General features: G+C 41.0%; 2 protein-coding genes across 2 annotated transcripts; one reads left to right on the forward strand and one right to left on the reverse strand.

Moving 5' to 3' along the window:
* Positions 1-1,139: 1,139 nt before the first annotated feature.
* si:ch211-215c18.3 lies at positions 1,140-3,963 on the reverse strand. Its single transcript, XM_041952740.1, has 3 exons — positions 3,894-3,963; positions 2,440-2,787; positions 1,140-2,344 (listed from the first exon to the last, which is right to left on the reverse strand). Exons 1-3 carry the CDS (start codon positions 3,961-3,963, stop codon positions 2,238-2,240), a joined length of 525 nt encoding a protein of 174 aa, XP_041808674.1. The 3' UTR covers positions 1,140-2,237.
* Positions 3,964-13,902: 9,939 nt separating this feature from the next.
* f11r.1 (F11 receptor, tandem duplicate 1) lies at positions 13,903-21,937 on the forward strand. The gene is made up of 10 exons (XM_041952883.1): positions 13,903-14,165; positions 16,951-17,010; positions 17,457-17,573; positions 17,828-17,968; positions 18,153-18,355; positions 18,454-18,556; positions 18,886-18,993; positions 20,339-20,351; positions 20,540-20,600; positions 20,714-21,937. The coding sequence occupies exons 1-10, from the start codon at positions 14,114-14,116 to the stop codon at positions 20,747-20,749; spliced, it is 894 nt and encodes a 297-aa protein (XP_041808817.1). The 5' UTR covers positions 13,903-14,113; the 3' UTR covers positions 20,750-21,937.
* Positions 21,938-22,699: the final 762 nt, after the last annotated feature.

Raw genomic sequence — 22,699 nt, forward strand, 5'->3', positions numbered from 1 at the left:
AAAAGTCATGTAGCTCCTGATGCATTTGGGGGCTCAGTTGTATAACCTCAGGAATGTACTGTATGCTCTCAAGGGGCTGTCAAATGGTGGTGCAAGACAAGAGGTCCCTCTGCAGGACAAAAGATGGAAGCACCACCAAGGACAGCCGCTAAATGCTTTGATGGCATCTAGTGTATAAAGGGAGACATGTTTGATACACAGTCAAGAACATCAGACCTGTATTGGCTTCAAAAACTTCAGTTTTAACTCCGTCTGTTTATGCTGATTAGCATGTCTGTATTGGGCAAGAGGTAAGATACACCCTGGATGGGTTTCTACTACATAAATATACTGTGCATATATTGTATTTATACAATTTTACTTACATATTTTGATTATGTTAAGCAATAACAAAGAATATTATTAGCAGCAGGAGTGTATTCCATACAAATAGTGACTTGTGCTGAGAAAAGACAAGACGCCTTTATTGTGCATAACTTTTATTTGTTACTATAGTTTTGCTATAGCTTTGAGTACACCTTTGGTGGCAGGATGAAAGGAAGTTAAGCAGCTGTCTATTTTGAAAAATATAAAGACATCTTTATTACAAGTACTACTTTGCAAATAATACTGAGCAGCGTAGCAGAAATGCATTGTGGGCAAAATTGTTTTTTAAAACGTGGCATCAAAGTAAAAAAAAAGAGCATCATGGTTGTATTAAGTAAGCAGCACAAAGAGAGCTTTCAGAGGCCCTAAATGAGTGTGTTTCGACAGTGTGAAAGGCTTGTGCACTGTGGAAAGAAAATATTGAAATGAAAGCTGCATTGAAAAAACACATAAAGTTACAATATTCTTTCATATTGCACACAAACTGTCTACATTATGTGTGTGTACATTAAGTCATGCGTACTTGGACAGGAGGAGAGCCGTGTCTTATTTAGACATGCCAGGATTATTACAGTGAATATTTACTGTGCAAAACATTACATCTCTCGTCATATATTCTGTTAGTAATGTCTGTCCATTGGTTAGTACTTGAACTGCATAAGAAAAGGGATTACTCATTCAGCTGCAGTGTCACTCTAACGACAAGGCTGCAGAGCTGAGACCCACCCCGCCTTACCCCCAATCAATAAACAGACTTAAAACAGTCACACATACACATCTTTTTAATCTGTAGGGCATATTAGCATCAAAGCACTGAGTGAAACTGATATTACAGCCTTTCATTTTTAGTGTTTGTCTTATTTCTGTCCAATGGCAAGAAAAACTCTGATATTGCACCATGTCGGAGTAGAAAAGAGACTGTATTTGAGCTGCATGGTTATAACCAGGTGAACCTCACATGGGGGTCCAGTGTACAGACGTCTTCTATTTAAAGGTACTGAAGGTATCAGAGATTAGCATTAGCATCAGCTAGCAGGAAAGGCAGTGTTTGAGCAGGTATTCATTACTATTACTCAATAGCCGTATCAGCCACCTGAATTCCTGTCTGGGTTACATACTGTACATAGCTAAGAAGCTAGTGAGACTGCAGTATAATCCAAACTAAAATGAGGGATTGAACTGCAAAAAGATGCAACACTGCCACTCTAATAAATCTGTAGCATAATAAATCCAATCAAAGGGCTCTCATTTCTTTTAGTGTTGAGGGAAGAGCTCCACTTTTAATGTCAGTGCATATAATCAAAAAGTAATTTGTGTTCAGAACAGCAATAAGGTGCAATATAAATCTATAGGAAGCATCTGTTTTTCTTCAAAAAAATACAAAACCACAAAATTAATATTTATTTGGCCATTAATATAATTATTGTTAACATAGATGGGTCTCAATGAATCCTATGTACAAGGGAGACCTGATTAAGACAGCAGATTCAAAAACATTCTGTAATCTGCTCTTTATGATCTTTATAAGTCTTTATAATAGAAAATGAAACCTGTTAACTGTCGCATTTGTCTGCAATGCTTTTCATTTGATATCATCATGATTTCTTCCCCCCTTTGATAGCATTGTGAAACAATGGTCTTCAAGGTACAATGGTGAGAATGAGGTCTATTACATAAAATCTTTCACACCTCAAAGGTAGTCGAGGTCAATTTTCTCCAGTCTTTTTAATTTAGAGTTGTTTTAATGGCTTCTGCTCTCTGCCTAAAAATAATAAAAAGTAAAATCAGTCAACCACCAATCATGAAACCACAGTGAGTCACAAATCATGTGAGAAAGTTCCATTGAGTCATTACCCTGTGAAAGTGACAATTCATGGACTCAGAAGACCCACAGCCACAGGAAGTGACATCACCAGTGACAAAAGCCATGGTGCTGATTTGAACATGACACTGATTGCAGAGCAGATTGGAAGAATCCCTGCAACAGAGCAGAATGTGACTTTAGATACCGTTTCGGTTGCTGCTTGGAGCAAACAAGGACCAAAATAACAAGCTGAAGTGAACGGTACTCACTGTGATGGACGGCCATGCTGTTCTCCTTCCAGCTGTTGCCCTGGTAAACCCTGCAGGTGTAGGTGAAAGGCCTCTCATCAGCCAGCGGGGCCCAGGTGAGCCGGCACAGAGTGGGAGTGACCAGGCTGACGTTGCTCCTCCTGCGGTCTTCTGTGGTCACGTAGATGGCGGCGTTGGGGAGGGTGCTGCCAACTAGCCGGCTGTCTTGCCGATACTCGCAGTAGGGGCCAGGGATATGGTTGGTGGCTGGAAACTCACAGTCCACCCTGACATTTCGCTCCAGGTACGTTAGACACGGAAACATCTGAGGGCCGCGTGGAGTGAACAGAAATGTAGTCACTGAGCTCACTGAAAGAGATACAAACAGGATGTGAGTCACATGTTTTTCTCTTTTTCAGTGTGAAACCAGCCCAGCAGAGTATGGAGAAATCCTGAGGAAAGTTCTGCTGTAGTCTGCGAGAGGACTGTAATCTGTGAAAAGATAAATTTTTCTGCAGTACAATGATCCCAAACATGAATCCAAAGCTACACAATGACAAGCCTGTGATTTGTTAACGGGGGGGGGGGGGGGGGGGGGGCAATGAGAGCACCCTATCACACAAACCATAACCCTAGCAACCATTAACCCGAGCCAAATTCTTGATATTATAATTGCAATTCAAATTTACATTTAATAGAACTGCATTAGGCAAAATAAATATTTTGTGTTGGCCTATTATTTTACTGGATGTTTGATTGTGTAACTGCAGCAGCTGAGCACACTGAGCCCAGTGCAGGTTAATCTCCTCAGTCACATCACCTGCCTCAGCTGGTTTGGTCTTTGCTAACAAAGGGGACGCTTGTCTTATCTTGAACAGGGTGGAGCTCCGCCATTGTCATTAATTAAGGTCTTCACAGATTTTTGCTTTAACTCATGATCAGTGTCAAAAAAAGTCCTGATGGCATCCACCGAGATTCAGTGTGTTCAGAAAATGAGCAAGAAAAAGGAGCTGATGACAGGGTTGCACAGAGCTTTTGGCATGATGTAACATAGGCCTCACGTCACCCATCTCCCACTCACTGCAGTGTAAAAGTAGGCTGCAGCTTGGATTAAAAGTAACTTCATCCTTCTGTAAACTTCTACATTTGGATTACATAATCCTCATGAAACTTTACTGATCTCTGTGGTGAAACTGGGGAATAACATCTTTGCTGCAGTATTGACTGTCTGTCATGGACAATTTGGACCTGTCTTCAAATGTTTTTCACAACATTGGCATTTTATTGCATTTACATGACTGGACTTTTTTTTTTTTTGCAGCATTTCATCATTTTAATAAAATCACCCACAGTGAGCATTCATAAATCCAACATGATTTGGGCCCGAAACAACCTCAATTTTGCATGTTCCTCCAGTACAGTCAACAGTGACATGCCAGCCTGAACGTGAATAGATACAGAAGAAAAACACATACTGTGAGTCTGATGCGTCATCATTATCCTGCCAAACAGGAGACAGGCCGTGGCGAAAAGGTGCAGCTCCATAGCGACGGGTATCTGTCCGATCAGATCAATAACCTTCACACCTCGCTATGCCCTGCAGAGTTCAACAAGGGACATCATGAGAAAGTTCAACACGCAGCCCCTGAATAGCATCAGTGACTAAAGCAGGAAAACGTAGGATGCTCATCACCTAGAGGCATGAAGTGAACATGCAACCTGCGGCTGGAGCCTATCTGAGCTGACTGTATCCGCTAGCGCAGTATCAGCGGGCCTGGACGTGCTGCTCCGCCTGCAGCCCAAATGCAGGCAGGACTACGCCCTTGCGGTGTCTTAACGCTGCAGCAAACTGTCGAGCTCTCCTCGCTGTCTATGCGCACATTTTGTCCACACGGCAGGTGAATGCAGCCGTGCAGCCAAGCTCCCGGCACATGCAAACCCGGCCTGAAAACATTTCTTTCACCGCACTGGCATGACTTAGCCATGACTTTATTTTTTTTACTCTGCAGATGAGACAGCCCATCTTACCTGGTGTTTGGTCCCTGTCCCGAGGTTGAGCTGCGCCTCTGTGCACGTATGCGGAGCAGCATCAGCAGAGCGGCTGCTGACTTTTGACTGAGGATGCAGTTATTGCTGTGTATACGTCCTCACTCCAACACACACATACTCTCACACGCACGAACACACCGTCCCTGAGCAAAGATCCAATTTTGGGAGGAAACTAATTTAGCCTAACTTTCCTTCCATTAATCAGGTAACGAAGTTAGTGCCCTGACCAGAAATTTCCCCCTCGTTTTCCCGTCATGTGTGACTCAAGCTTGATGAGGAGGTGGTAAAATCTCTATATTTGACTTCCGACAGTCAAAAGTCAGGGCGCTGGAACTTGGCAAGCAAGGTATCAATTTGATTTTCATATCACATCCAGCACCGCCCTCATCATGCACTCAGTTCCCTCTGCAGGACGAAGACAGGAAGGACCACCACATTTATGAGCAATACAGCAATCGATGTTTTGGTGACACCTAGTGTAAAAACACAAAGATACATTCAAACCTCCTTCGGCTTGGAAAGCCCAGGAGTTGAGGGTAAACTTTAATTCTGCATGTGCCACTCATTCACTTCAGACCTGAGGAGTTAAAGCTCATTCAAAGTTAACATGATTGACTGACACCTTTGCAGTAGTTTCTCTTCTCTTTTCTTTTGGTGGCATTAAAAACATTAAAGCACTAAAGTGACTTGCAAATCATTTTATATTATAACATTTAATTTGTTGTTGTTATTTAAAGATTACATATGGACAAATGCACTGTAGTTTATTTACTTGCTGCAGTAGCTGCCGGGGAAATTTTCCAATTGCGAAAGAATTTAATGGACCATCAGTGACTCGTGCACAGAAAACAAAGGAAACTTTTACTGAGTAGTAGCGATGATACTGCAGTTTTGCTGGAGCATGTAGTATACATTTGGTGGGAAATTGAGTAAACAAAGCCTTATCTTTATTTGAAAAAATATATAATATAAAAATATGTGTATTACAAGTACTTCTTTAGAAATAATGCTGAGCAGCTCATTGAAACATAAATGAATGATATAAAATAGAAATTCACAGAGGACACAATTGTTGTATGTATTGCTTGTGTGTCCTACTGTACATACATATAAAAGACACCCGAGAGGAAACAAAATACGGCAGGCAGATGCAGCTCGATGATTAGTATCCGTCTAATCAGATCAATAACCCTCAGTATGTTATGACCTTGAGGAGTTCAACATGACATCCAGAGAGAGCATACAATCACTGTTTGAATCACAAAACACAAGAAGCTTTCAACCTGCATAGAAACACAAAGTAAATATGCAAAAGAAGCGCAAAGTACACCACAGACTATATTACTGGAGCCAACTGGAGCAGTAATAGCAGGCCTGGATGCGCTGTCCTACCTGCAGCCCAACGCAGGCTGCAGATAAAAGTACACCAATGCAATGCAGTGTCTTTACGCTGCATTTTGGGTCAGTGGGACATAGAAGCTATTGGGGAAAAATAGCGTTACATTAGATATTCATATAATGTAGATAAAGCCCTCATATCCACCGTTTTTGGTATTGTTATGCAGTGAAAAGAACACACAAACATGCTAAATTCTTAATACATGGAAGCATATACATGGATACCCACATCCAGTATAGTATTTGTACTGTATATATGCAGAATGTAGCATATTTACTACATACTGTAAACGTATTTAAAGATGAAAAAAAATGGATGGAAGGTAAGGAAGTAAATACTATTTTCTTAAGGTGAAAATGATGATAACATATCTTATGACAATAATTATACGTGTGTTCAAAATAAAACATTTCTACTATTACAGTAATTATAGATAATCCCTGCAGTGTTTTTGCCAATAAATACACCAATGACACCTTCATAATCAAAGTAAACTTCAGTAATATTCTAACATTGATTAAAACCAGATGAGCAAACACAATGAACAGGGAAAACATTATGTAACGCATCGTTCTTACAGTAATTTATTGATGGTCCCTAACTACGTGTCCCAGCTGTTGTGTATGGGAGCTGGGGAAGTCTATTATGCAGACCAGGACTGAATGTCAAAGAAGCAACTGTGTGCTGTGTGTTCATGTGTGAGAATTTTCTGAATCAAAGTTAAGAAAGAAGTGAAGTGGAGCCTTACTGCTGTGAATGTGTAAATGAGTTACTGCCTACCTCTGTGGAGAGAATGACATCAGCCCAGAACAAGCCACATCAGCTGCAGGAACATTGACAGAGGATGAGGATCGCTTTTGTAACATGAAACTACAGTGTTCCTCATGGATCTTAAGCTTTCAGTGGTAGCAACTTAATCAGTACTTGGTTCAGTTTGATACTATAATGACAGTATTGTATAGTAGCAGAGTACTCATAGTATATTATGCATCATTAAAGAAGAATAGATGGTGTTTCACCTGCAGTGTATCAAGAGCAGCATCCAGCAGAGGAGCAGCTGGGATCACAGCTACAGAATCTCTAATTAATGCTTTTGGCCGGGATCACTACACCTGCTTTCTTTGCCTTTGATGGTCAAAAAGGTGGAGACAAAATTGTGTGAAGGTGTAGCGTTAATACATCAAGTACAATACAGTGTGCAGTGGCAGATATCCTCTGCTTTCACTGTTTGCTGTGGTCTGTGCCTTTCAGAGAGCTCTGCAACGCTTCTGTCAGTGTCCTGGGAGACTGCCTCAGTATGGCAGTTGTTCAGCAACTGTCCAAGAAGGACCTTGACAAAATGGATGAGCAGTGTGAGGAGATACAGTGAGAGGACACAGTGAGAGGACGCAGAGGATACAGTAGTTCCAGCTCAGTGGATTTGACATAAGCCAATATTACATCATTTTACATAGCCGTTAATATTTAAATAAACACTTAGTCACATCAAATATTCATTCAACTATACACTGTTACTGACTACTGAGAGGCTGCTGGAGGTGGCTGTGTACAAGCTGCTGACTGATCTCGTCACTGATATTATTTCATTACATTACGTGTTGTGGTATCTTTTTGCTGTGTTTACTGTAGTCATTCACTGGGTTTTTATTTAAGATATTCAGTTCGTAGTTCAGTGGGGGGCTATGTTAGATATGAGCATTACCAGATGAGGAATGCTACAGGCCTCTCATTTATTACCATTAACCCCACAGTGACTGGGACTACCTCCGCACTAAGGCAGCTCATTTTTAGCCATGCAAGATAGCTGCATGGCTCTAAGGATGGCATTGTCAGTCTCTCAGCCAGTCCATCTGTTGGTCCACCACTTTGGACCATGAAACAGATATTCATGGTCCCCAGAGGATTACTTCTACTGACTCTTCCTATAGCTCAACCGTGAAGTTCCTGTTTGTGGTTTTGATTGAAACTACTGGATGGATTCCCATGACTGTTGGTGCACACAGTCATGCCCCCTTCAGGATAAGTTCTAATAGATCCTCTGATCATCATGTAGCACTGTCATCAGCTCAGCATTCAAATTTGTCCAATAATTTGGTTTATAAAGACATTTAAACTGATGACATTCCCATCAGCCTCATCTGGTATTTTGCTTTTAGTGCTGAAATATTAACATGCTAAACTAAGATGGTAACGTTAGTTGCTTCTCATCAGCATGTTAGCATTGTCATTGTGAGCATGTTAGCATGCAATTTAGCTCAAAGCAGCCACGTTATTCTGCTGTGTAACCCACATTGGTGGGGGCGTTCTGGGGACCCTGTGTAACATCCCCTAAAAAGGGGACAAACGACCCGAAACTTTACAGAACATTGGGGACCATCATAAAACGTCCTCTTCTGAAGTCTTTTGAGTTCTACAGTTCAAAGTTCCCTATATGACTTTAGGAGGACGTTCTCCCATGGTCACATAGCAACATTACAAAGAGGACGTGTTCTTCATATGTGAATGTTTCATTGAGGACTTAATCAGAACAAGCGCATATGGGTCTAAGTAGGACAAATAGTAATGTTCACTAAGGAGGACGTTCCATTTTGGTTACTTCATGGTCAGACTGCAACATTACACAGAGGACATTTGGGACATTACGAGAACGTTCCCATACGGTTCCCTGTTAGTCACATGGTTTCATTCAGAACTGCATCTAAGTTGGTACAGTCCCATCCTGTCACCTTATCTATGTTCTTACACCATCTTAACTCACAATTTTACATATTTTTTGTTTGTGTTGTCGGACAAAAAAATAAGAATTTAAAAATGGAGAGAAAGAGATTTAGCCAAGATCAAATTTAGCCTACTTAGTGTGGCCGTACTCTAGTCACAGCTTTGACAGAGCCCTCTAAATAGTCTGATTTTAGCACTTATACTGATTTAATGTGGTATTAATGTACTTATTAATGATCATACCCACATAATACTCTCTTTTGTGGTCTTTTGCTTCCTTTATGAAGTGCTTTGTTGTATTTGTGCAGGTGTAAATGCAACATTCTAGTTCTTTAATGTATTAGTTGAATTGAATTATCTGCTATTTGTATTCAATATGTACATATCTTGATTAATGTTGGTAGATGTATGCAGGAAGCTGCTGACATGACTGTATTTGGACACTGAATGAGGAAATGAACAGCTGCTGAGGTGTCTCAGCAGCTAATCCAGCCCTCATCACAACATTTCCTTTTTCTTTCTTGTTCAGCAGCCTGAATTCAATCTTTCAATGTGTGGCCAGAGGTTTGTGTATTGACATGTGATCCTCTGGTAAAACAGAGGGAGAAAAATCAATAAAAATCCTTATACAATACTGAGAAATGTCCCCAAAGTCGACTGGAGCAGCATTTTCTCCCCCCTTCTCTCTCCCTCTCCCCTCCCTCTCTGTCCCCCTCCCCTCCCTCTCTCCACTGTTTCTTCTATAAGCCGACCTCTACCGTATCTACCCCTGGCATCACACTGCAGAGCGCTGAGGAAAGCTCAAACTGCATCAGACAAGGTGAGAATGATTCATGTACTGTTATTTGCTGGATCTGAGCTGTGGTTGAACTGTGCTACACACAATGCTTTCTTTTAGCCTGGATGCAAGATTTGGCTCAACACTGGAGTCAGCAGTAATGCAAAAGATTTGAATGGAGGCGAGAGTAGAAATGCATCAAGCCAACAAAACAGAGCTGAACTGCTTTGTGTGTTTTCTTAACATTGAATTCAAGAAGGCAAACAATCAGGCGGCGTTCTCGAGAGAGGTGAAGCACAGAAATGTGTCAGTGTTGGCAGTTCACCAGTGAAGTTTGCAGTCCATCTCTTTGCAGCGTAAACAGTGAGTCCGTTGCTCAGTCTTATGGCACAGTGACTTTTCTCCAGTAATCTCTGTGGGCTTGCACTGAACTGCAGAAGTGTGGCGTTCATGTCTCAGAAATCTGACCCCGCTCTTTACAGCACAGTCAGCTTTATTTGATTTGAATCTCAATGATGTGAAGACATGGAAGCAAAGTACAAGCCGTTTGTTTGAGGTGGTTAATAATTGCCTGGTGTTACTTTGCTCTGACTCTGTTTTATTTAATATCTGTCTTTGTTCCGTCAGGAAAGTTGGGAGAATGTTCTTCCTGGCAACAGTTTTACTTTTTGGTAAGATCATTCATGGTTTCTGTAATGTTAATAGAGGACATTTTTCAAATATTTGTGTTTTTCATGATGAATGTGTTTCTGGCGTTGATGACTAGAGTGAGGTTATAGATTGGTGTTTTTAATGGTTTGGTAAATATCTGATCACGTCTTTGTGTCATACCACATATAGGCTTTGCGTCAGCCCAGAAGGTGATTATGTTGAACTACTGCTCAATAGATGAGCACCACCTCAGGATGGATTGCAAATATTCGCTTCCAGCTGAGTCACCAGAACCATTTTGCAAGTACACAAATGGTGAAAGGCTCTTTGACACCACCGACCCAGACGAGGAGCAGCATGCCCCCTTCAAGAAACGTGCCAAAGTCCGCATCTTCCCAGGCAACATCTGCCGCCTGCTGTTTAAAAACCTGCCCAACGGCAAGTCCAACTTCACCTGCAACATCAAATATGCCGACTCAGCCACAGCGACCAAAACTTCAGTGGTTGAGAAAAGTAAGCTGTCTGTGCTCATGGTCAGGGTTTACCACAGCTGTGTGCATCCTGTTATTTAACAGAAAGAAAACATTTGAGTGACTGCCAAACAAAATGCTCCTCCTTCTGAACCTGCATTATTTTTCTTATTGCAGAGCTCCTCCTCCCCTGCTCAGCGTGGAGTGTCCTATTACAAAGCTGCAGTGGCCTACTGCTGACCTTGATGACACTTCCCATGCTGCTGGAAATTCACTGGCTGTGAACGAGGCACCAAACTGCTGCATACGTTAACACTGCACCCATAATCATCTGGTGACTGGACTCTACTGAAGCTGTGTGTATGCACAAAGTGCAATGAGTTGAACTGAATGTACGTACAGTATATATTTGGTACGTCACAGGTCTGCATACTCTGCATCATGCACTCAATACTAAGCACACACACAGTACTACTGCATACACTTTATACTCTCCAGTACTCTCACATATAAACAGCTGTTGAAATGTTCAGTAGAAATCTGCTGGATCCATGTTGATTGACAGTCTTGCCAAACAGGGCGATAAGTAAAAAGCATGAATGTGACTTAGTCCTAAAACTGAAAGTGTATATCCTGCAATACTTAATATCTACATTCAATAATTTTAGTGATTTTATTCAATTAAATGAAAGACATTGAGCTGTAGCCTCCAGTCGTAAGTGATGCAGCGCTGCGCTCCGCAACGTGACATAATCGCTGACTTTCATCACTCTTTAAGGTAAGCAATCTGTCCCTTGTGCCTCTTCTTGGCTGCCAAATGATGAGGGCAGATAGAGGCGACCTTGTGCCACACAGATCCAGATCTGGGTAGGGCAACAAAGATAGCTTTGGAAGGTGATGTGCAGAAAAACAAAAACTTTAAAACTGTTTTTGACTGACCACTAATGGATGCATGAGCAATGAAGACTTCTATTGTATTCCGAGGAGACGATATATGAAGTCCCTTTGTGACAAACTCAGTTTTTATTTTGCCTTTCACTTGTGCCTAAGACACATGATCCATGTTCAGCTGAGGCTTGTTGTCAAAAATATGCAGTGCGTCTCCAAACGCTATATGTTTAGTCAGCTCCACATTGATGGTTCTATACGGTGCAATGTTTTTTCTGATAATATAAAGGATTTTTACTTATGTACTGTATATCGTAGAGTAGGTGGTGTGTAGCCAAAGCACAATCATTTAATTGCACTGAAAAACATTGCTGTTCTGTGTACTGTATCATAACAATAAACTGAACTGAAAGTTAACAGCATCAAAAAAGAAGAACAATGCTCATTAACTGAAACTAAGCATGATGCTGAAGGTGCTGTGGGTGTCCTGTAGGGGGCGACACTGGGTCAAACTGGATTGTACTTCAAAGTGTCAGACACGAGAGGGAAATGTTGCAGGCATTACAGTAACAAGGAAATACCAGAGTTTAATAGCTATCTTGTTTCAGCAGGTAGTTCAGAGATCAACAACATATGTTTTGAAAAACGTCTATTTAACTGCACATACAGGCTAAAAAATATGTTTGTGTTTACACAACATCCTGAAAACAGCTCACCTCAGTGGGTAATTACAATCCTGATACAGGAGGACTGCAACACCACCTCTATGGCCCCAAAATGGATGCAGCAATATGCCATGCCTGTTTTATTTACCCCAAACCGATGTAGTGTGCTTAACCACTATTGTTGTTTCAGTGCAAATGTATATAAATGTATTTACCAGACACCAACTACAGATGCACCATATCACCAAAAGCATGTGTGAAACCAAATAAAGTATGTGGATACCTGAATATTACAGCCAGTAGTACAACCAGTGAGCTGAGGCATTAATGCTGGGTGATCACGCCTCACAGTTGGTGTTCCAGTTCATCCCAAATGTGCTTAAATGGGGCTGAGAGCTGTATGGACTTCCCTTTGGAGGAGGTATGAGCATGTTAAAACAGGAAAGACTCTTCCCAAAAACTGTTGCCACAAAGTTCGAAGCATGTCATTGTCTAAAATATGTTGCAGCATGATGATTGCCATTAATTGTACTTAAAGAGCCAAATCAAGCAAAATAGTCCCAGGCCAAGAGAGTGTCCACGAGTATGTGTCTGGGCGTCCACATACTTTTGGCCACATGCTGTAATCTCACACCCACAGACAGAGTTATAAAATGGACAGGCACAGTAACCTATCAGGAGTGAGCGGAGCACCGGTAAACTGCCCATGATATATTTCCCAAGAGGGGGATTCCAGGACATATACACAAGCTGAGTAAGTCCTCTCTCTCTCTCTCTCTCTCTCTCTCACACACACACACACACACACACACACACACACACACACACACACACCAACATGTTGCCTCATCCTGCACGTTCAGACTGCATTCAAGAGCACTTGTGTAACACATAATAAAGTGCTGATGGTTAGTTTGGAGGCCCTCTGCACTGTTTCTGGTTTTTACACTGAACTATATCTTGAACATCACAGTTGGTAAAGTTTTCAAATTAATGATGTTATTATTTCAATTGAATTTAGTGCAGGGCCTTAGTGCACAAAATAAAAGCACTGTGTAGCCTATATCCATGCTGTAAATACTGTATATCTGCGGTATGTGGACTACTTTCTGGCAATGTTAAAAGACATCATTCAGTGGTCAAAATGCATCAGATCTGCTTCCTCCACCAGCTATACAGACAAAGACCTAACCTACAACACACAGATGGCGAAAGGGGACAAGGAGGCTACAGCTGATTCATATGATCATGCAGCCTTCAGTGTGTGTGGCAGCATATTGTTTGTCCAGCAGGGATGTAACAGATTATAAACCTGCAAAAACTACTTTATTGAGCCTCTGACATGAAGTGTTGCACTTTGCACAAATCACATAATCTTTCATGGTTTCAAATACATCTAACATATTTTTTCCAGGGTCTTAGAGTGCGACTATAATACATTTTAACTTGAAACTTAAAATAGCTGCTCCATATCTCCAAATTAATGTCAACATGATCATATAACATAATAATAGCTGTATTATTAGGGTTCATATATCTTAACATTAGTTAAAATCGTCTAATATTAGCCTGCATAGTATATGTTGCTATTGTTTTAGTTTTTACTTCTTGCATTTATTTAAGCATGTCACATAGCCTTGACTTGTGGTCGCTGGCAGGCATGCTCACACCTGCTGTGACATCATCGATAAAACAAACAAACAAAAAAACAGTTTCCTCATATCTGACTCACATCTTCGACCTCCAGCGGCCGACTTGCCCCGCTCCTCCCCGCGTGTTGGTGAGCTTCGTCACAGCCTTCATCCAGTCAGACCTGTTTTTCCACTCCGCTGTCACCCAGCGCACCTGAGGGGATCCTCTTACCGGAAGTACCGAGCTTGTTGTTACCTGGGCGGACTCCTCAGGTGAGAGCAGACGAGTTGTTGCAGATAGAAACGTCGACACAGTGAAAAAGGTGTTTGGGAAATATCCGCCGCTGGTTGTGTGCTCGACGTGAGGAGGATTTTTGCGCGTTTTCCCTGCAGGATTGTGGTGAAGGGACGTCGTCGCGGAGCTGAAACGGACCAAAGACGTCGACATGCTGACCGGAGGCTTGGTTTCGGTGTCTTTGTTCATTCTCGCAGCGACAGGTGGGTGATTTTCAGCGCTTAGTTGTGTTAGTTTGAGGACAGTTTAAAGTCTATCTTGTTACCCAGTTTAACAACAACCACAGCAGTTAATATTCAGCCCTTAAAGTCTAAGTGAAGTGCGAGAAGTTTTGTTGTTCCTAATGAAACGGACCACAGGACGCTCGGGCCTGGGCCTGCGCGGCCTGCTGTGTGTGTGAGCTCTGCAGGTTGTTGATAAGGTGAAGTTGACATAAAAACAATAAAAAAGCTTCATCTGTCGTCTACAAGTTGCAGCATATCCAGTCTTTTACTATAATGCCCGTTTTATAAAGGAAAGCGAGCAGCAGATGTAGCAGGGCCTGAGTGTGGGAGTAAAACCAGAAACCACAGCGATGTGGAAGGTGTGGAGAGAGGAATATTTGTTAGTTCCTCCTGTTTTTTAAAAGTTGCCATTGTTTTTGTGACCTTAACACGTAGGACAGGAATATATTGTAATCATGTTAAAATAGAGTGAGCCCACACTCAGATCAATGATGAAGACACAGTATTATACAATGAGTGTTATGACTTTGTTTTTGAATTTATAGTTAAACTACTCAAGATGTGATCAAGGTACATTCATGTTATTCGTGAATTATTTCCAGTGAGTAATTCTGTTCTGGATATTATCAATGGTGGGTTTTTCCATAACACTGCTGACAAAATTCTGTCATCACCTGAAGTTGGAGCAGCACATTTACCACCCTGACCGGCTGAACGGTGTCGGGATTTTCACAAACATCATGAAATCTCGCTGAGTGACGTGCAGCGCAGTCTGCTGTGTGAGATGGACCCTGTGCAGCATATAGGCAGGCTTTCGCTGTTTATTCTTCAAAAGAAAAGTACCCTGAAACTGGCCAAGTATGCAAACAAAAGAAGTCACGCAGTGCTCTGGTTTCACTTTGGTCTCGGGCCTTATCTCTCCACCAAACCAAAACTGTGACTGTGCTTCCTTATCTCAGCTGGCCCGCCTGAGACAAAGGTCTGCAGGGTGTTGAGGAAGTCTGAATGTAACTGAAGTCAAAGTACAAAAAAAATATCATTTGTACATGTATGGAACGAATAAACGGTAGAAGTATTATATTGATATACACATAAGCTTAAATTCTCACTATTTGTAGTGAATTGGGTGATGTGTCCAATTAATGACTGAGTTTGTACACAGTTTATGATTAACCAGCTGCTGCTGTTCTTCCCTGTATTTGGAGCCTCTCGGTTTGTCAGACAGCAACGCCGTAGTTAAGTCGTGTAACTCCCAACGCTTAAAGTAATGGCAGAGGTTTGATGTAATGTCAGGTAGTGCCGTGGATGCATTTGCGCTGTGACAGACACGCTCTGGACGGAGAGCATTAATAATTTACTGGCCCGTGTGTCTCTTGTGGCAGCGTTTCTGTGCCCGAAGAGCCCCAGTTTCAACCAGACTGTTGCCAGTTTCACCGGAAGTTTTCTGGCTCAGCAGCCTGGAATGAGCCACGTTTTTTTTTGTCCACACCCTTGAGTTTTGTGAGCATGCTCTGACTGCTCGACAACAGGTGTGTTCTTCAACCTCCAGAGCTTTTTCTTCAACCTCCAGAGCTTTTTCTGTCAACAGAACGTCATTTTGTGAACAGCTACCGTGGCCTGTGAGCTTTGAAGGCTCATTTATTGTTAATCCAGTGATTGTTTCACACAATGAAGGCTGGTACGGTTAGTTAGTGTTGTCAAGTCTTGTTATAGGACTGCAGCTAAGTTTATTTTAGCTGGCATTCATCCAGCCATTATTTTCTAAATGAGTCATTTAGTCTTTGAAGTAATAATAGAAATAAGAAAAACTGCTTTATGTAATTTCTAATAGGTCAAATTGACTCATTCAACCAGTCTGTAACCAAAGTATTCAATCATTTTTTGTTCAGATATTCAGTTTATCATCACAGAAGACAAAGAAGTCCAGTAATAATGTAATAATCACATTTTTCAAAGCGATTAATAAATGATCAAAACAGTTGCTGATTAATTCTGAATCAACTAATGGATTAATTGACTGTTTCAGGCCAACTGGTTTGTTAGACAAAGTACTGAAAGTATTGAGGTATAAAAAGTCATTCCTGCTTCAGATCTACCAGCCTGCACATCTACCAGCTTCTCGTGGTCATCTTAGAAATGTCACAGCACAGCACGCCGTAGTATCTGCCTGTAATCTCATACATAAATAAGACAGAATGTGATCATTTGCTAATCCCGTTTGACATATATTCAACTGAAAACAGTATAAAGACAGTATTTACTTCATCAGTGTCCTTGATTTTTAAATATCATCCAAACTTTTTTAGAGTCAGGGTTTTATGAGGGAGATGAAAAATTGACTTGAAAAGTCACTTCGACGTGATTGTGACCAGTCTGCTGTGTTGGATGGCTGCTGCTGCTGCTGCTGCTGCTGCTGCTGCTGCACCGCACCGCCCTCAGACGTGACTGTGCAGCCACACTGACTCAATGATAGTAGCTGTACTTACAGGAATTAAAAATGTAGACTCAGCATCTTTTTAAGATTGTGGTGATGACTGTGTGTCTCTCAAGTCTTAAGAGACATCATTACATCCCAAGCAAATTCCAACAAGGGCAGAATGGGTCAAATAATAACGTTTTTGGTATGCAGACTACGCCATGCTCTGCCTGTTCTTCCTGTATATCCTGTGTATTATTTCTAAATGTTTGCTTCTTGGTTATTTTTAGTCTACTGAAATAATAATGTCTTGTCTAATTAGTTTTCTTTTCATCTGTGTGTGTCCAGGTGTGAGTGGGTTTTCAGTCACGAGCAGTAACCCAGATGTGCGGGTGAAGGAGAATGAAGGTGAGTCCTGAAAATGGAAAGTCATTTGAATGTAGAGGAAAGCCAGGAACTGACATAAATGTGTAAGCAGTGACGTGTTTGCTGGAAACAACTGTGTGTGAATAGTGTATTTGTAAGGTACGGCTCAGCTGTAAATCACAGCGTCTGGATGCTTAGCACACAGATGCTGGATTGTTTCCAGCTTGTGAGAGGCTGGTTTATTCTCTGTAGAGGTGTCCCCACCAACTACCTGCACCCGTCCTTCTTTTCATTGTGTTTTAACGTGACGAAAGCTCTCTTCTGACAAGTTCATATTTGGTTTCGGGCATTTTGTGCAGGACTTTGCCACTTAAAATGCTGAGGGAAACACATACGTTTTTACGTTTTTAATAATTCCTTTTTCATAGTGAAAGGCTTCCCAGTAGTTGTGTGTTCTTTGGGATTTATCCTAAACTCTGTTGTTTCAGGGGTTGACCTCACGTGCTCATATTCACCCGATTTTGGTAATAATGCCAGAGTTGAGTGGAAATTTAAAGACCTAAAAGGCTCGCAGGTGTACGTGGTTTACAACGGGAAGCCAACAGGTAAGCAGATTCACAGTCTGTGTGTGTGGCTTTTTGACAGCCCTAGGGTCTCTCCATGTAGGCATTCCTAATACGTACACATTTCCAATGTTTTGAGTTCTTTTTCAAAACACTCATACTACATATCTCAACCAGTCTTTAATTAACCTATTCTATTATTAAAGAACAAATTGAGGTGACTGGGCAGCTTTGTGGGGGTTTGTGCTCTCTGAATGCCTTTGAGTCTGTTACATATTGCTGCATCTCTCCTGCAGAGCCATATGCCAACCGAGTGACCACGTACTCGAACAATCTGAGATTCTCCAAAGTGACCCGCAAGGATAACGGAGTGTACGACTGCGAGGTGTCTGGGAACGGGCAGTTTGGAGAGACCAGTGTGAAGCTGACTGTTCTTGGTGAGGATCCTTTGTGATTCCATCCTGCAAACACACCAGTCTAATTATGATCCACCCAGACTTGCACCATGACCATAAAACGACTCATATTCTCACCTTTGTCTTAAATTTTTGTGCTGTAATGGAGGTTGTGCATCACTGTAAATGTGGAGAGCTGCTGAGAACTGAGTGTTATATCCCGCAGTGCCTCCGTCTCCGCCCTTGTGTCGGATTCCCACCTCGGTGACGACGGGCAAGGCGGCCTACATGTCCTGCCACGACAGCGACGGCTCACCTCCGCCCACATACAGGTGGTATAGAGATGACACCCTTCTGCCTGATGAACCTCAAAAGATTGTTGCCTTCAAGAATGCCACCTACAGCCTAAATCCAGACAATGGAAACCTGGTCAGCTACAAGGCATTGCTTTGCACCATCTTTGCTGTGACAGTTGTGCTCCCCGTGACCTTTAAGATGAACACCTGTACCCTGTCTGTCTTCCTCAGGTGTTTCCCGCTGCATCCAAAAAGGACTCAGGTCAGTACTACTGTGAGGCTGTCAACGATGCCGGTCCTCCTCAGCGCTGTAAAGGCACGAGAATGGAAGTCCGTAAGTGCTCTTCCCTTCAATTTCAATAACATCCTTTAGCCTGAGCTCATATATTCAAGAGAGGGAAACTGTTGAAGCTGTTTCAGCTGGTGAAGTGTGCTGCATGCCGACACTGGAAGAACAGTGAACTGGTTTGGCTGCATGAAAGGTGTTTATATAAATAGAAACTTTAATGTTCATCAATAAGATACAACTTTCATTTTCAGTTCTCCTTTAATTATTTGGAAACTGCAACAGCTTAAGAGTGAAATTATTTTAGCTTTTTTTTAGTTTTCGGGATAATGTGCTAGTTTACCACCCCAACCTCACTATGTGACGTTTTCTTCAAGGTGACCTGAACACTGGAGGAATCGTTGCAGCTGTAATCGTGGTTCTGCTGCTGCTGGCCCTGCTGGGATTTGGCATTTGGTTTGCCCACAAGAAAGGATACCTGCCAAGTGAGTTTTCTTCTTTGTGTTAAAATCATATGATATGACTGCGATCAGTGCTGACATCATTAGAAACCTCTGACTTCTGATAGTTGGCTTTTCGAGCATTAAATGAACTGAAAAAAAAAAAAAAACTAGTTTCAGCCCATAGTCCAGACCCAGGACGCAGTACAGGAAGCAGAGGCAGCTAGTGAGGGTGCAGGAGAGTTGCAACATGTAATGCTGTGTTGCAGCACAAAAGCATTTTGGTCATAAATGCAAAAACCTCACATCTGTATAATACTGGATACAAGCTGCCATAAACAAAAAATGAGTCAAATCACACACTTCATAGTGAACCACATTTAACAACTGATCAAATGCATGTGTAAAATCGGTTAAGGTGTCTATCTGTCCACAAAATACATTAGAAGGCTGAAAATAGAAAAAATAGATGGGCAACACAAAATATGTAATATTTCTCAACAAGAAGTCCAAACAGGTGACACGTGTAAATGAAACAACAACAACAAATTAAAGTGAATTTAATCTGTCAATGATAAATTCTTTCAGTGATCTCAGAATCAGAATACTTAGATTCCAGAGGGGAAATTGGGTCAGTTACAGTCGCCCCCATTGGACAACAGTAATAAAATAGAACAAGGAAATAACAAAAACCTTAGAGAATGTAAAAATGTATCTGAAATAAGTAAAGGTATGCACACTGTATAACAATATAAACCAACCTTAATTTATTAACAATATGAAATATATGTAACTGTAAATATGTGAACTGTGTGTATACTGCTACAACAAAATAGCAACTGTCTATATAGAAATATATCTGTTATGCAAGTAGCAAGAATACTAGAAAATTACTACTGCTATTACTAATAATATGATAATACAGAATATAATTCTGGAGGCAGTGTTAGACAGGAGGATGCCATCCACGTAAATGAATAATTGAAGCATGTTGTGCAGGATTCGGTGTTTACTAATGAAGACAAATACAGAGACAGTGGAATCGCCTGTTAAGGAGATTTTAAGTTTCTCCTCCTTTAACCAGTCCCATGACCTGTAGACATCCATGAAGACTCCTGGGAGGAGGGGAAAGTGCAACATTACTCCGTTATTACTCGTCCAGCTTGCAGGATGTCTTTCATTTAATTTAAAGGCTTTAATTTTAAACTTTAAACTACAATCACACAAGCTGAGATTCAGCTGCAGATGCAACCAGACTAAGAGAACCCAGAGTCCAAAATGCTCCTGATGTCCTCACTCGTTCAGCTCGGTACAACTAGACTGTTGCACTTCTGTATTATGCACCAATTGCTTTATTGTACTGACGCTGTTTCCTTTCATTCCTTTACAGAGAAGAGTGAGAGGTAAGAGGATTTCCTTTTCTACACTGTCAGCTGGATTTTAGCAGATAATTAGCTGGTTTGCTGCTGCAGACTGACTTGACACTCCCTCCTCAATGAAATGCGGCTTTCCTTCATATTACATGTATAGACTGGTCTGCTCTCTCTCCGTCACTCGCTCAACATGTTGTGTTTTTAACTTCTCCCTGCAGCAAACCAAAATCCAACGTGGTGTACCAGCCGCCATCGTTGTACGGTGGTGAAGATGAGGATGTAAGTATGAGCCTGTCAGGTATTGTTGTTGGCTTAAGGACAGTGTTTTCTGTCTTAACAGACTGAGAGCTCTGGGAAAAATATCTTCTGATGTTTGATGTGTTTGTTTTCAGGGGGATTTCAAACAGAAGTCGTCATTCGTGGTATAGTTGGCAGTAAACAGGGACGACAACTTTGAAGTTGCATTTTTTTATAGATCAGCGTGATTGTTTGAGTTGACCTGAACTGTCTGCTTTAGTGTCTCCGACACATGTGGGGGTTAAGTATCCAGGCTATAGGAAATGGTTTACTACAGATCAGCAATAAGACCACTCTCATACATTTGTAGGTTTTTTTAAATAGATAGTCGTGGCCGACTGATGACCCAGTTTTATCCTCAGACATTTTTTCCTCCTTTGTTTGGAGTGTGTGTTCTGTGTGCTTCTGATTTTTTGTGCCTCTTAATATCAGAACTGTTTTTTTTTTTATATATTATTGTTCAAATGATGCATCTGCATGTAAACACATCAGCTGAGAAGAGGAACAGATACTACCAGTATCTGTAATAGGGAAAGTCCAGGTATATAAATGAGTTTGATTATTTTTTTAAGAAAGCTGGACATGAGTACAACAGACAGAAACACAGTGTCTTGATAAAACTTTTTTTACGATCACATCTTTATTACATTTACTGACCCATCACCTTAATTTCCTCTCGTACAGCTCTCTTATCTGTGAGTCTGAGCTGAAACCTTGATGGAGCTTGAATATCGTAGCTGAGTGTCTCAAAGGCATTTTATCTTATTATATTTTTTAACAAACCACAAAATGGCATGCAATATTCTTTTTCTAATAGAGCTTATTAGATTTCCTTGTAAATAACAGCAGTTTTTACATCCTGTAATTTACTGAAGCACAATTTCAGATCAGTTGGTAGTTGTCTCTGAGCTTCCCGACATGAACTAGAATCGAATCTGTACAATTCCTGCTTTTATGTCATCCTGCATTTTAGGTGCATTGATGAATTGGACACGACTTAATGATGTCAACTTTTGGCATTGTATCATAATGATTAATTACCCAAACTATTGTCAGATGTCAGGGTCATAATATTAGTCATAATATTACCTCCAGGCTCTAAAGGGACATCCAGAAATTCTCAGGTCATGTGTTCAAGTGGTGCGATAAAGTCAGACATCAGTTAACAGAATCTGTCAGGTACAATGTTTAATTTGGGAAAGTTTTCTACATAGCTTGACCTTCTCTTTGTATGAATTTTAGAGCTGATGTATCAGCAAATGGTTGTAACTTTGCTTTATGTATTGTTCAATAAAATATTTTAAATGTTTTAAAATGGACTCTGCTGTCATGTTTCAACATGATAAAAATCAGCTTTGTATAAACGGTTAAGATACATTATAACTTGCTTTTCTGTGCCACTTCTGTTTTCCTTTTTAAGAGCATGCGTCAGGAAAATTACTCAAGCTGATTTTTTTTTATTAGCTTGCTGGCTGCAAGTTAAAGAATTAGAGGTGAAGACTGACACCATAGACCATAGTGTGCTTAATAACAAATCACAAAGTGAAAGATTTTGAATAACCTGCAACCACAAGTGCATTATCAACCACTGCAGTGAATAGCCTCATTACCCGTCAGCTCTGAACACAAGTTTAAAACCACTGTAGATGCAGAAAACTTGAGGTGTAAATGCCTTTCCAGCCTTACAGAGTCCACATGAGTCCTGATGGGCCTCATGATTGATTGCCTACACCTCTATGTTGACTGCCATTGCCATAATATCAGTTTCCTTACATGATGCACAGCAATGTTATCATTAAAAGGAAATACAGCCACAGACAAGTTTCAAAGTAAAATGCATGCATTTAAATGTAGAGGTAAATGAGCAATCAGCATACAGATACATGTCTGCCCAGCATTACACAGTCTACATGAGGTCTGATCAGGAGCATTATGGGATGCCAATTGCTTAATTTCCAAGGATTTTTTCCCCCACAATCCAATCCACCTTTATTTATAAAGCACAGTTTAAATAAACTCAAGGTTTCCAAAGTGCTGTACATTAAAATAGGCAGTAAAAACAGACAGTAAAAATAGAAATA

The sequence above is a fragment of the Chelmon rostratus genome, chromosome 14 (assembly GCF_017976325.1).
Source record: "Chelmon rostratus isolate fCheRos1 chromosome 14, fCheRos1.pri, whole genome shotgun sequence".
NCBI classification, from domain to species: domain Eukaryota; kingdom Metazoa; phylum Chordata; class Actinopteri; order Chaetodontiformes; family Chaetodontidae; genus Chelmon; species Chelmon rostratus.